The sequence below is a fragment of the Lotus japonicus genome, chromosome 6, assembly GCF_012489685.1.
Source record: "Lotus japonicus ecotype B-129 chromosome 6, LjGifu_v1.2".
In the NCBI taxonomy this organism is placed as follows: domain Eukaryota; kingdom Viridiplantae; phylum Streptophyta; class Magnoliopsida; order Fabales; family Fabaceae; genus Lotus; species Lotus japonicus.
In genome coordinates this window covers 14,759,993-14,774,303 of record NC_080046.1, presented here as the reverse complement: position 1 = coordinate 14,774,303, position 14,311 = coordinate 14,759,993, and the positions used below count along the sequence as shown (strand labels likewise).

At 38.8% G+C, this 14,311-nt stretch overlaps 3 protein-coding genes across 3 annotated transcripts; 1 reads left to right on the top strand and 2 right to left on the bottom strand.

The window, feature by feature from the left end:
* Window positions 1-1,541: 1,541 nt before the first annotated feature.
* LOC130724967 (uncharacterized) lies at window positions 1,542-2,387 on the bottom strand. Its single transcript, XM_057576232.1, has one exon. It carries the CDS (start codon window positions 2,385-2,387, stop codon window positions 1,542-1,544), a length of 846 nt encoding a protein of 281 aa, XP_057432215.1.
* A 134-nt stretch (window positions 2,388-2,521) lies between these two features.
* On the top strand, window positions 2,522-11,109 carry LOC130722631 (UTP--glucose-1-phosphate uridylyltransferase 3, chloroplastic). Its single transcript, XM_057573434.1, has 17 exons — window positions 2,522-3,420; window positions 4,236-4,416; window positions 4,507-4,656; window positions 4,782-4,943; window positions 5,029-5,201; window positions 5,298-5,364; window positions 6,326-6,492; window positions 7,159-7,317; window positions 7,820-7,911; window positions 8,000-8,094; window positions 8,580-8,657; window positions 8,857-8,952; window positions 9,427-9,501; window positions 9,586-9,677; window positions 9,801-9,963; window positions 10,471-10,531; window positions 10,705-11,109. Exons 1-17 carry the CDS (start codon window positions 2,720-2,722, stop codon window positions 10,815-10,817), a joined length of 2,625 nt encoding a protein of 874 aa, XP_057429417.1. The 5' UTR covers window positions 2,522-2,719; the 3' UTR covers window positions 10,818-11,109.
* Window positions 11,110-11,369: 260 nt separating this feature from the next.
* LOC130722632 (U-box domain-containing protein 1-like) lies at window positions 11,370-13,641 on the bottom strand. Its single transcript, XM_057573435.1, has one exon. It carries the CDS (start codon window positions 13,598-13,600, stop codon window positions 11,564-11,566), a length of 2,037 nt encoding a protein of 678 aa, XP_057429418.1. The 5' UTR covers window positions 13,601-13,641; the 3' UTR covers window positions 11,370-11,563.
* Between the last annotated feature and the right edge of the window lie 670 nt (window positions 13,642-14,311).

Here is a 14,311-nt window from a genome sequence, read left to right as displayed (position 1 = left end):
CACCTCGTTGCCAAGTGAAGGGGCAACCATTAGCTCCTAAGTCTGCAAGTTCACAAAAATCCAAGCATTCCTTGAATCTATTTGCAGCTGCTCTATTTACTGGTCCTCCACCTTGCTTTTCAGCTTCACAAAGTACTGTGTTGAAGTCACCTGCTGCACACCAGGGACCTGAGAGTTGGGCTTTGTAGCTCAAAAGGTGTTCCCAGAGATCAAGTCGAGGCCTCTCTTGAGGATGAGCATAGATAACAGATAAAAACCAACCCCCTTGATTGAGAGGATCAACCTGCAAGTGAATACAGTGAAGGTTAGTCTCAATTACTCTAATCGAGATAATGGAAGACTTCCAACAGCACCAGATGCCACCAGAGTAGCCTACTGGGTCAGCTTTAACAAAACAGTCAAAACCCAACTGCTTAATTATTTTTTCAGCCCTGGCTCCTCCAATTCTAGGTTCTAAAATAGCAATAAAACCTAAATTATAAAGCTTACTACAATCTTTAACAAAAGAAGGGAAATTCTTCTTCCCGGCACCTCTACAATTCCATATTAACCAATTCATCATAACAATTGGGGGTTTGGAAAGAGGGGCAGAAAAACAGATCATCATGAAGAGGTGATAATAGGATCGTCTCCCATGGAGACATCCTGCAAAGGCATAGTGCCATCATCAGTGTTCTGTGGAAGAGAATCCATCCCTGCACAATTTACATCAGTTTGTCCCATGGGGAAAGAATTAGCCACCCCTTTCTTACGAAGAAGAGACTGGATAAATTGTAATTCCTCATCAGTAGGAACTACAGCACTGGCCTCCAGCCAATCACTAGTACCTTTGCCTTCCTTGAATTGTTCCCATAACTTGTTCTGTTGTTTCCTCATTTCTCCAAAAATTGCATTTTCTCTGGGGTCCAGCTTAGGAGTGTCCTTAGATGACAAAGGTACAGAGTTCTGGGGAGCAGGAGCTCTAGCTTTGTTGTGATTCACTTGACCAGAAGCCTTGAGGTTGCTCTGCTTACTGGGGTTGTTCCCATTCTTCTTATTGACACCAGTAGCAAATCTGCCTGCCTTAGTGGATGCTTGTCCAGAATTGGGGAGAGCATGGGAACCGATAGGCTCCTGATCAGATTCAGTGACACCTTCCAGAGCATTAAATCGAGAGCCATTCCCTTGGTGCTGCAAACCAGAGGTAGAATTTTTCCCAGCTTTCTTTCTAGTTGTCTTCTTGACTAGCATCCAAGGTCCAAAACAATTAGTGGGTTCAATTTCTGTATGCTTCTGTTGTTCTTGGCCATTTGAATTTGGTAGCACTTTGGTGGTGTCTTTAGCTTCTTCCATAGCCAATGGGGACGAACCATAGTTCACCTCCTCAGGGATAGGCACTTTGGAGGAATTAATGGAAGGCATTTGAACGCTTGCAGTGGGTTCCGTGCAATAGTCTGTTTTATGCCCATAGCGTCCACATCTGAAGCAGATTGAGTGGAGTCCTTCATATTCAAGACGGTGCTCATCACCCATAGCAGTGAAGGTGGGGGTCAGCTGCTGGCTCAAGTCCAATTCCACACAGATTCTAGCGAATCTACCTCTGGTGTGAATAGAGGTATAAGTATCATTTTCAGCATAGTGCCAAGATTAGAACCCAGCCTCCACAAGAAAGTTTCAGTAAATAATTCTACAGGGAGTTTTGGTATACGAATCCACACTGCAATTTTTTGAACCTGGCTATCATCAGCTTTGAACATTGGCCTCCAGCGTTGGATCATCAAATAATGGTCAGCAACCATCCAAGGTCCTTCAAACAGGGCAAGTTTATAGTCATTCTCAGACGAGAATCGAACCAGAAAATAATCTTCACTCAGGTCCATGACTTTAATTTCACCTTCTCTAGCCCATAGACGTTGCAACCGTTGATTCATCCACCGAAAGCCCAGTTTCTTACCCAGAAGTTTCACAATCAGAGAGTTCTTCCATGGCCGGCACCATTCGCTGTACTCTTCAATCGATATCGGGATGATTGGGTTTGGATTGAAGGGCCCTCTAGCCTTCGTCAACCCTCTGTCACCAGCATCATTCAAGCACAGGTCTTCATGGACAGACTCCAAGATTTCTTGAGGAGAAAAGAGGTTGTTGAAGCATTCACCCTCCACAACCTTGTCTCTGTAAGAAATCTTACCTGCAACCTCCGCTTGCGAGTCCACCACAGGGCCTTTGTGATTCTCGCCCTCCTCCATATCAGTTGGGGATTGGGGCATAGGAACATCATCAGGGTCTGAAATTCCCACAGTCTTGACCTTTTTGGTGCTCCGTGCCATCTGGTCGAGCTCTTCCGGCGAGGAAACGCGGTGGTCTCCATTTGCTATCCCAACCCTAGCAGAGCAAGTTGGTGTCGTCATTAAAAATTTTATTAATGCACGAGTTTTTAAAGAAATCCAAGAAAAAAAATTGCATATATGCATGAAAAGGTGTGAAATACAAGTAGCCAATCCGATAACGATATAGAGGATATTTGACACTAGAGCCACAACAACACAAAACTACAAATCATAGACGGTTGATAAAACACACACTCCCTCGGTCCCTCCTTCCTTCCCACCCTCCTTCTTCTCCCTCTCATTTCATGGCATATACCTCAAGCATCTTCTCCTGATTCCTCTTCCTCAATCATTTCATTCATTCATTCATTACAATTCACACCACAACAACACCATACCTCACCACTCAAACCATGATTCACTCCTCCACCTCCTCCCTCCTCCGCCATAACAACCACCGCTTCCTCTTCTCCTTCCGCTCCAAACCTTCTAATTCTGACTCACACTCTAACTCACACTCACAGCAATCTCTCTCATTTGGAAACTCGCTATTATCTCTCACACCTTCTTCTGCGCGGTCATCATGCTGCCACGTGGCGCGCGTCTCCACGGAGGCATTGGAGCTCTCGTCGACTCCGCCGCCGCCGGGCTTCGACCTCCGCCGCGAGATTGCGAGGCTCACCGCGCTCCGGGAGAAGCTCGCCGGCTGCGGTACCACCGAGGAGAAGCTCCGGGCGGTGAACTCCGATTCCAGGGTGAGGAGATTCTTCAGCTCCCACCGCGGGCTCGTGAGGGTTTTGGCGCTCGGGTCTGAGGAGTTGTTCTTGCTCAAGTGCTTGGTTGCCGCCGGGCAGGAGCACGTGCTGTGCTTGGGTGACGGTGGACAGCTGGAGTCTTCGCCGGCGGCGGCGGCGAGTGAGGGGTCTGTGAAGAGCGCGTTCTACGCTCTGGCGGAGATGATTGAGAAACTGGATTCGCGTAACGGCAATGGCGGTGTGGGGTTTGGGAACATGGGGATGGCTTTGGAGGATCATGAAATTCGTGACCTGAACAAGTTGTTAGAGACTTTGGCGCAAATTGAACGCTTCTATGACTGCATTGGGGGAATTATAGGGTCTGTTCTTCAATTTCTGCTTTTTTTATATTCACTGTTTGAAGCAATTGAATTGAATTGAATTAACTTCTCTTATTTATAACAAACACAAAGGAGTTAGTTATGTTACGTTGTCCGAGAGTTACATTACTAAAATAGGTAACAGAGTTATTCTAATTGTTGTTGATGAACACCCGAAGGTCCAAGCGGAAAGAAATTTAACTCCCTTCGAATTAGTCTTAGGTACAAACATTGTGGTTGATGAAACAAGAGAGCTTTGGCCTTCTTATGTGTATATATCTGGTTCGGCTTGGATCACTCGAGTACAAAAGGCACTAGGATATGACTAGTAGTGGTAAGGGCATTGGTTAGTGTATTTTTTTTTGGTATAAACCATCCGCTATCAGGTCGCCCTTTTGATGCCGACTGCTGACTATTTCAGATTCGGGTTTTAGGCATAGTTAAGGCTCTTCATCCCTCCCCCATGTGTATTGTGCGGGGATCAAACCAAAGAGCTCTTCCCGCACACTCGTGGATAAGGGCATTGGATAGTTTGGTTCAAATTTCATTGCCATTATTGTAAACCAGAAAAATAGACTAGTCAGGCTCAATGTGACTTTCATAGCATCTGAACAAAATGAGGTTTTCTGGTTTATACCTGGGATTTTATCATTTGGGACAGAACATACAATGTTCCAGGTGGAAGTTGTATACGTTTTTTCTTCATGTCCTTTGCTTTGTTTGTTATAGACCAGGTTTAATAGGGATTAATGTAGTTTAGAAATAAGTGATCAATGTTTCTGCTTATTTGTTTGCTCAAAATCAATACGCTGCAGATATCAGATAACAGTACTGGAAATTATTGCCCAAAAATTGTTTGAGAGGCAGAATATAAACTGGGCTCAGCACATGCATGAAGTGAAAGAATGCCAAATTTTGGGAATCGATGCACCTAAAGGGCATGACCTTTCTGAAAATACAGAATATGCATCTCAAGCAGCTCTATGGGGTATAGAGGTTAGTATAATCACATTACAGGGTTCTTGATTTGCATTTAACTAGAGATGCTTCATAGATACCTGGAATAAAAAGATCTTGTCATTCTAGGGTTTGCCAGACCTAGGTGAAATTTATCCTTTGGGAGGCGCTGCAGACAGGCTTGGTTTAGTTGATCCTGACACTGGTGAATGCCTGCCCGCTGCGATGCTACCCTATTGTGGAAGGACTTTGTTGGAAGGTCTTATAAGAGATCTGCAGGTATTAGATCTCCAATTATCAAGGATCTTACTTCATGTGTTCACTACTTGATAATAAAAATAAGACAAGAATAATAATTTATGATGGGCATTGAAATATCTAATTCTGCTGTTTCACATTTCAAGGCTAGAGAGTTCTTGTACTTCAAGTTATTTGGGAAACAATGTATCACCCCTGTTGCTATAATGACAAGTTCTGCAAAGAACAACCACAAACACGTCACTTCTCTATGTGAAAGACTTTCATGGTTTGGAAGAGGTCGATCAACTTTCCAACTTTTTGAGCAGGTTTTATATAAATCTATACAATTGTTTCTCAGGAGGGATACTCTTATTTTGGCAATGTCTAAATGTCTAATTTTTAAACTGGCAGCCTCTTGTGCCAGTTGTAGGTGCAGAAGATGGGCAGTGGTTGGTCACGGAACCATTCAGTCCCTTGACCAAGCCTGGTGGTCATGGTGTCATATGGAAACTTGCTCACGACAAAGGCATCTTCAAATGGTTTTATGGACATGGAAGAAAAGGAGCAACTGTGCGCCAAGTCAGGTCTGTCATTCTGTTTGATGTCTCAACTGTTCTCTTTCGAAGTTTTTTAGTAGAGAAACTAGTTTTTACAGGTCAGTGATACTGGTGACCTTGCAGTAATGTTGTGGCAGCTACAGATTTAACCCTCTTGGCCTTAGCAGGGATTGGATTACGTCAAGGAAAGGTAGGAGTACTTTGTTTTAAATGATAGTTCATTCTTTTCAGTCTCAAAGTTAACAGGGACAGGAACATGTTATAATAATAAGTAATTAATGTCTTGTCATCCTTAATTGTGATTCCTTACTTTTCATCTTATAAACTCCTGATGTATAAGATTTGGTAAATCAATAAACAATAGATATTTGCAACTTTGATGAGTAATGATCCCTGAAAAAGAATATATACCATAGTTAATCTGTTTATTCTTTAGTCACTGTTTCCACGTGGCATTACCCCTATTTAATAATTTCTCATGCCTGAAGAACTTTGAGGACTCATATTGATGAAAAAGGATCTAATGAAGCGGAATGATCATAGGTTCCATTGTTTCAAAATTTTTTAAAATAGCATGGGATGGAACCTTTTGGAAGACATTCCATTCAATCCAATTCACCACTTCTTCTGTTTCTTCAATTTGGGGGTTTGAGATCAAACCATTCTTTTGGTAGTATCCGGTACATACATGAGAATAGGACAAGACATAAACATTTGGGTTTTATTCTGCGTTTGTGCATAATTAAAATAAAATAGAAAGGATGTAAGATAGGAAGAGTGGCACATTTTTAGCTGGAAACAAAGATAACATAACAAGACATAGTTCTTCAAAAATATCATGAAAAATAAGATGATAATTTTTTTTCCCATTTCAGTCCAATCCAATCCATTCCATTTCATTACATTCCACTCTCCAAATATGGATTGATGGAAGGGATGTAAGGGAGTCAAATAAGATGGAATGAAGTGAACCTACTGGAATGTATTCTCTACCGTTCCATCTTGTACACCACCTTTTCTTTCCCTCCAATTGGGGGGTATGGGATGGAAATTTTATTCAATACCATTCCATTGCTCTCAGTAAATATCAAACTTCTGTAAAATTTATTTAACATAACAGACTGCACTTCTTAACTGTGTGTGTTTAACAGAAACTGGGGTTTGCTTCCTGTAAGCGTAGCTCAGGAGCCACAGAAGGAATTAATGTCCTGATGGAGAAGAAAAGTCTTGATGGTAACTGGGAATATGGTGTTTCTTGCATTGAATACACAGAGTTTGAGAAGTATGGGATTACGAATGGAACTCTTGCTCCGTTAAGGTACATGATTTTCCTGTACATGATTTTCCTTACCTGATTTATTTCAATATTTCATCCATTTCAATTGACCTTAGTCTACTAAACTGACTTAATAGGTTCAAGTTTAGTTTCAAAATACTGTGATGTAGAGTGTAGGTTCAAAATATTTGCAACACTTAGGCTAAAGTACCCATCAAGTGAGACACACAAATAAATAACTTTGATAATTGAGAATGCAGTATCCCTAAAGTTTTGTTAATATTGAGATCGACATTCATCCGATAAAACTGCGTCCATAGGAACAGTGACAGGCTCGACAGCAGCTGAATCATATACATTTTGTTTTGATATCATAGGATTCTCTTCTATATAAGGTTATCATAACAGTTGCGCATTCATTTGTAGTCATGCACCAGAGATAGCTTTCTGGGTCAGGATAATTAATGACTTGATTAAAAATGTCCTGGTTCAACCTCCCAAGAAATATGGATTGCCTAGTTAGAGTCCTATATTCTGTTCTTCTGTTTGAAAATGGAAACCTGTTTTTATTTGCTCAACTGGTGTGACAGTTGATTTGACGGTGAAGGTTTCAATTTATTCTATCAGAAATCTTGATTCTGTTTGTATTTTAGACTTTCTAATTTGGAATCCATAACCTAAATATCAACTTTAATTTCTGTATTCAAGTATGCAGGCAGAGTTTCCAGCGAATACAAACATCTTATATGTTGATTTACCTTCTGCGGAGCTAGTTGGATCAAGTAAGAGTGACAATAGTTTACCTGGAATGGTGCTAAATACAAGAAAGACAATAGATTATGTAGACCAGTTTGGAAGACACTGTAGGTATGTGTTTTACCTATGATCATTTGAATACAATAATTTTCTCCATTTTATTGATTAGACAAGCATTAACTGAGGCATTTATATATATATATATTTTCTAAAGTAACTTCTTTCAGAATTTCAAATAAGGATTGCATGTTTAATCACATCAGTAGCTACTGTGTATGATATTAATTTACATACATGTATGATGTATCTGTCAATTTTGTGACAGAAATTTCTGATTTTGGATAAATGACAACCGCAAGTTGAAATTGATGGGTTCCCTTTCCTGGCTTAAAAACTTTCTTCAATGGTTATTTACTATCTATCTTGTTCATTACTGACTGGTGTTAATAAGGGTGAATTTGCAGTTTCTTCAAAAAAAATTGTATAGCTCATTGCTTTTATCTAATGGATTGTTAACACTGTCCATATGGCTGATTCTTGCATTCCTTGTTTTTATAAGCTTCTTGCATTCCTTATATGACTTACTCATATGCTTTTTATTATGATTTATTAGGATCTCTGGTGGAAGACTAGAGTGCACCATGCAAAATATAGCAGACAATTATTTCAACTCATATTCATCTAGGTGTTATAATGGCGTGGAAGGTGTGTACTTGTTTCATAGGACAGAACCTATACCTTTCTCTTTCACATTTAATTGAGCATAACAAAACCCTTATATGTTTGTGAGCAGATAAGCTAGATACATTTATTGTATATAATGAACGAAGAAGAGTTACCTCATCTGCTAAGAAAAAAAGAAGACATGGAGACAAGTCCTTACACCAGGTTTGATTTACTTCTCATGTATAAAGAATCTATTTTATCATGTCTAGATTATGATGACTAAACACTGGTACATGTGATCTTCCATCTTCCATTTTGTTGATTCCATTTCAAGTTCCATGCAGTCCTTGTTGTACTCTTATATCTCGTATTTTGTTTCTTATTCTGAGGATTGCCCTGTATATTTCTCACGAGACTTGTATAGTGGTAGTTAGCAGCTATTACCATCTAAGGTTATGTTTCTGTTAAAGTTAACATGAAAGTAAAAGTACTTTCATTCCAACAGAACCCAAGAGTTCCTTTCACTTTTTTACATTCATTTTTTCTTGGAATGTGCACCAACAGGGCTCAAGCGGTCACCCAAACATGCACTAAGTATCCTACTGCTGTGTCCTCAATCATTTACCAAGACAAAACCTACAATTAATGTCTTGAACACGTTAATGATAGTTTTTCTCAAATATTTATTGTTTTGCTTCAATATGCAGACACCTGAGGGCTCACTATTGGATATCTTAAGAAATGCGCATGATCTGCTTTCAGGATGTGAGATAAGACTTCCTGAGGTATATATGTATACGATTGTGTATTTTATGCATAAATTTATTCACTTTCATTTAGTTGGATATAATTCCATATCGTCGTATGCTATTTGCCAGAATTTTTCTTTTTTCATTTTTACGTTTATATAATAATGCATGCAAGTTTGTCAAAAATAGATAATTAACATTCAATTATTTATGTTATGTTTTCATTCTGCTGCAGATTGAAGCTAATGAGAACTATGTTGATTCGGGACCACCATTTCTCATCCTTCTTCATCCTGCTCTTGGTCCCCTTTGGGAAGTCACCAGACAAAAAGTAAGTATATACATTATGTTTTTTCAATGGTCATTTATCAATAATTTGTCATTTTCACACTATATAGTTTGTATAAGTAACAATTATGGAAATTTAATTGGGCTCCATAAGTAATGGATTACGTGTATTTTGAACATGTTAATTTCAAGCTTTACACATACGAGTCAAATAAATATGAACGACCTGTTTATTGAACGAGCATTCTGACATTTTGTCCTGTCAATGAATTTATGTTTGACATGATTTATTGAAGAGGTCATGTTTGTTTCATTCGTCTAGTCTCCATCCATCTAGTTTTGAAACACATAACATGAATTTCACCTTATCAAACACATTTCCCTCCCCAATATTGGTCGTAGCCCTTTCTTTAATACTGTTTGATTAAAACGTAGCAGTTTTACAGCTTTATGAGTGAGTAGTATTTATCGTCATTTATTGAAACATTGATTCCAATAATTTTGTTACTGTGATCAGTTTTATGGAGGTTCAATATCGAAGGGCTCTGAGTTACAGATAGAGGTTGCGGAGTTCTTTTGGAGGAATGTTCAGGTCTCATATAGTTTTTGTTGACTAATATGGCTTGTATTTACCGAGATACCAGGCTGATGTCTGTGATTTTCTTCTGTGTTGCAGCTTGATGGAAGTCTGCTCATATTAGCTGAAAATGTTATGGGTTCAATGAGGATTAGTGAGAGTGGTGAATCTATACTACATTATGGTCAAAGGTACTGTACTGCATGTTAATTGCCATGGTCCTGTATCCCCCTTATCTTGCCTTTAGATCCAAGTCTTATTTTAAATTGCTAGATTAAACATTTGTATGCACATTTATCTTGTTATCTTGCTAGGTGTGGAAGATGTAAATTGCAGAATGTCAAGGTGTTGAACAAAGGAATTGATTGGAGTTATGGTGGAAACGTGTACTGGAAAAATGATGTGCAGCGGTCTGAGGTATTGCAGATCATACTGCATGGAAATGCAGAATTTGAGGCTACTGATGTTACCTTACAGGTTAGTTTAAATTTGTTCTCTCTCTCTCTCTCTCTCTCTCTCTCTCTCTCTCTCTCTCTGTCTCGCTCTCTTTCTCTCAAATTAATTGCAAGTTTAGCAACAATACACCTCCTTGTTGGGCTTGAGTCTTAAATATCTTGCTCGATGTAGAGAGTTGTCACTAGACCCATACTCATTAGCTAGATGGTATTAGATTTGCATGTGCATGTTAAGACCGCCACAGCGTTAATATCGCATAACACAATATAATTTATTCCCTTGTTCCGAAACATCATTATCTTTTAGTTAAGTAACTCTTTCTTTTCTAAGTTCTGATATAAAGGATTCATTCTAAGCTCTTCAAAACTTATTAGGTTGCGGGCTTTTAACCTTCATATGAATAGTCACTTGTAATAGAATCTTGAAAAGCAGCAGTCTCATCACGAAGGCGTTAACCACTCTTTTAATCATGTAGCCTAAAATATAAATAACTAACACTTATTTTTTGCTGGTATTTAACTGATACAGGGAAATCATGTATTTGAAATTCCAGATGGCCACAAACTGAAGATCACGCCGGGAAGCCCAGGTCTCTTCATCCTTAGAAATTTGATTGGCTTCGTTGTTTTAATCACTAAAGTAATATATATTAGTGTTATTTATGGAATGGTCTTGAAATACTTAGTGAAATTGCTTATTTTCTATCTAGTCGTAGAATAATACTGATTTAAACTGCTTGAATCACGATTTAAATTAATGCAGGTTTAGCAATCCAGTTGGATCCGATTGAACAGTGCATGATGGACAGTGGAAGCTGGCACTGGAATTACAAGATTGAAGGCTCTCACATTCAGCTAGAATTTGTAGAATCATAGACCACTAACAACTTCAGGTGTCTGCTGCGTGAATCATGGTTCACAGTTGGTATTAGAGTTTACCTTAATAATTTCGATTACCAAGTAAAAGGTTGAACAGATGTTAAACCTTTATCATGTTAGGTTGTTTTTTCACTTTACTGTAAAATATTGATAGTCTTGTAAAATTCCTGTATTATCATTTGAGTTTTCCCTTTTGATTTTGTTTTTTATTGGAATGATCTCCATGTAACTAACATTGTAAAACTGACAGGAATTCAAGCAATTAATATGGATCTATTTCATTGATTTCTTTGATAATTGTCATGGTATACTTTCTTTTCTGATCCATCAAATATTCACTAGTTTACATTGCACCCAATTTCTCCTTCTGCTACTTCCTGCTGAGTGCCCTTAGCTAAGTTCACGGGCTTGAATTTTGTTTGGTTATTGATTTTGTGAATGTCTTTAAATGTAGGTAAAAAAAACACGTTTTTTAGAAATATCCTGAACAGTTCTGTAGGTTCAGCGTCTTGTTTAACAAAGTTTAGAATAGCAATTAACAAGAATAAATAATGAATCATAAAAATGCATTTTCCAAAGATCCCTTCCCTCTCTTTGGAAGCAAACATCAGTTGCAACCATTCGATACGCAGTTTATTGGGATAAAGCTCCAAGATTTTGACATCAAATTACAACCATCAATTAACATAATTTGTCATGTGTACCATTCACAAAATATTCAGCTCTGCATCTTGCTATTGCTATCAAAGAGAATGATGAGGTTGTGAGCAGCACCGATTGAGCAAGCGAAGCAATGCATCAGCCTTTCTTTGAGCTCTCAAGGAACCAACAGCAGCCAAGCTTTGAAGAGAAGGAACACTCCTTGGATTCGCCAAGAGACGGCTCGCCACAAGCTCTCCTTCTTCTTTGCACAACCCCAGCAACAGAGTTATTGAATTTTCCTTCCCTCTGGCTGATCCAATTCTCAGAAGATCAACAAGAAGAGGGACCAGTTCTTTGCTGTTCCTTATCTCTTCTAGACCTTGAGAGCAACCCAGAAGCAAAGCAAGCACTGCCAAAGCATCATCCGTTATGCCAGCTTTGTCATCCATCAGCAACTCAATCAGCAAAGTAACTGCCCCAGCATGAACAATACTTGCCTTGTTGTGCTTGTAAACTGCAAGATTGAAAAGTGCAGTAGCTGCATCTCTTTTCCCTGTAGCAGTTCCTTCTTTAAGGAGTCCAATTAAAGCAGGTATGGCCCTTGGATGAGTTCCAATTGTTACTTTACATTCATCTACCATGGAAAGGCTGAAGATTGCTGCTGCTGCATTTTCTCTTGCTTCCATGCTCTTCCCTGATTCCAGCACTCCTATTATATTTTCTACTGCTCCAGCTGCCATTATCAAGATCTTGTTGTTGTCGAAGATCGAAAGGTTTAGCAAAGCTGTGACTGCATTTTCCTGGATTCTTGAATCATTGGAACCTAGTAGCGTCACTAGAAACGGAATAGCCCCAGCCTCAGCTATAATTCTTCTGTTATTCATGCCGGATTTTGCGAGTAGCCGAAGCTCATATGCTGCTTTCATTTGGATGTCAGCTGAGCCAGTTGCCAATTTCCCAACAAGAAACTCTGCTGTCATTTTGACAGAATCTGTAGATCCCTGGTTTGTAGAAACCTGATCAACAGCATTCTCATTCAGGTTCTTCTTGCTGTTGTTTCCCTCTGAAAGCAAAGAAGTAGGATCGTTTACTGGGACCTTGTTTTCTTGGCACCATTGTTGTATAAGACTCTTCAATGCAAAATTGGGTATTAGAGCTGTGTGAATTAACCTTTGTCCACTCTTGGGGCAAGTATGGTGCCCTGAGTTTATCCACTTTGCAATAGAATTTCGATCATAAGTGTGCCCAGATGATAAAATCACAGGGTCTCTCATTAGTTGAAGTGAAATTGAGCAACGAAATTCGTCAGGAATATCAACTGTCATGGACTGAGAAGATGAGGAACTATCATGGATTTTAACATACAGAAATTCAGATAGTTTCTTGCAGTTTCTTTCATCTTTTTTACTTTCTCCATCTTCGAAAAACATTGATTTGGCATGTGAAACCACACATAAGAGGTTGTTTATATTAGAGACCACCATTAGTCCTCCTGTGCCTGCTTGATTCTGAGCTTCAGCCTCTAGCTTTGATATTTCTCTATCATAATCTGAAGGACTTCTGAAACCAATGCTGCTTAATATCTCTTCCAATTTCCTCAAATCAATGAAGCCTTTGCTCTTGTTGTGTGGTAAACTTTTGTTGGCCATCACTTGTAGGAGCTGATCTCTTCTTTGAAGATCTCTAGGATCAATGAACAACTCAATCTTCTTTGTCTGTTTATGCAGAATCTCTAGTTGTTCCCTCATATCTGTTGTTATGTTAAGCAAACTCACAGGAAGGATATCAAGGACCCTTCCCATTTCCTTTGCCAGCACATAAAACTGGTTGGAGATGAACTCTAACTGTATTAGACCCCAGAGATTGCTTCCATCCTTGCATTCTTGGATCAAAAGCTTGACTTTTGTGATCAAAGAAAAGAACTCAGTGAAACACAGGATTGAAGAAGGAGGAAGTGGAGTATCTGATACTTGAATCTCTTCAAACAAAGAAGAAAGAACCTTGATCCTCCTTATCATGGATGTGACATTCCTTGCATGTAGAAATGGAAACTTCTCCATTGAGCTAGCTTCATTGGATATGTTAATCAATGAATCTAGCAAAGACTTATTCGGTAAGAAGGTTGAGGAGATCATCATAGTGGGCTGTTCTCACTTCTCACATTATGAGCAAGTTTTTGTTCATTCATATGGTTTTGACAATATCAGCTTTGTGCAAGGAATTGGATTACTCTGAGATCTTCTGTATGATTTTTAATTATTAAAATACATAAACTAACTGTCAAGACAAGCTTCAAATTAAATGCTAATCATAGAGAAGGATTTGTGGGGTGTTGCCATTTGGAGGATTTTCCTGGCTTTGAAAGATTTGTTATAATCCCCAGCCACTTTTTTATAATAGAAAATGTTATAACAATTAATAAGCCTTGTCAAACCTTATCTGCAGCTTCTTCTTTACTTGTAGATACACATTTTGAGTATTTTTTCAGCACAACTTGATATTTGGCTATATATGTGCTGTCCAACAGCACCCTCAACTAAATGTGAACCATTTCATTTTCCTCATTTGTCATTTAGGAAAATTGCGCATTAATTGTGGATCATGTCTCCTGCAACCTTAAAACGGTTGATTTTAAATCTTCCTACCTTCTTGCCAGCAATTTTAAATTGCATTTCTGTATTCTTTGTCGTTTCTGTTGGACTGTTGGTTGCTGCAGCCTTCAAAATACGATATTTGAATTCCTCCATATATTTGAGTTGACATGCAAGTTTTAAGTGGATATTAATCTGAAAGTTCATACTATATTTCATGTTTCAATTCACGAAGTACCCCTCATATTTACATCTATA

Excerpts from the sequence above, each read along its gene's own strand:
- LOC130722632 (XM_057573435.1), bottom strand. The coding sequence starts at position 13,600 with ATGATGATCTCCTCAACCTTCTTACCGAATAAGTCTTTGCTAGATTCA.
- LOC130722631 (XM_057573434.1), top strand. The coding sequence starts at position 2,720 with ATGATTCACTCCTCCACCTCCTCCCTCCTCCGCCATAACAACCACCGC. Across the intron at positions 4,944-5,028 it reads CTTTCCAACTTTTTGAGCAG|CCTCTTGTGCCAGTTGTAGG; the intron begins GTTTTATATAAA and ends TTAAACTGGCAG. Across the intron at positions 6,493-7,158 it reads GGAACTCTTGCTCCGTTAAG|TATGCAGGCAGAGTTTCCAG; the intron begins GTACATGATTTT and ends TCTGTATTCAAG.
- LOC130724967 (XM_057576232.1), bottom strand. The coding sequence starts at position 2,387 with ATGACGACACCAACTTGCTCTGCTAGGGTTGGGATAGCAAATGGAGAC.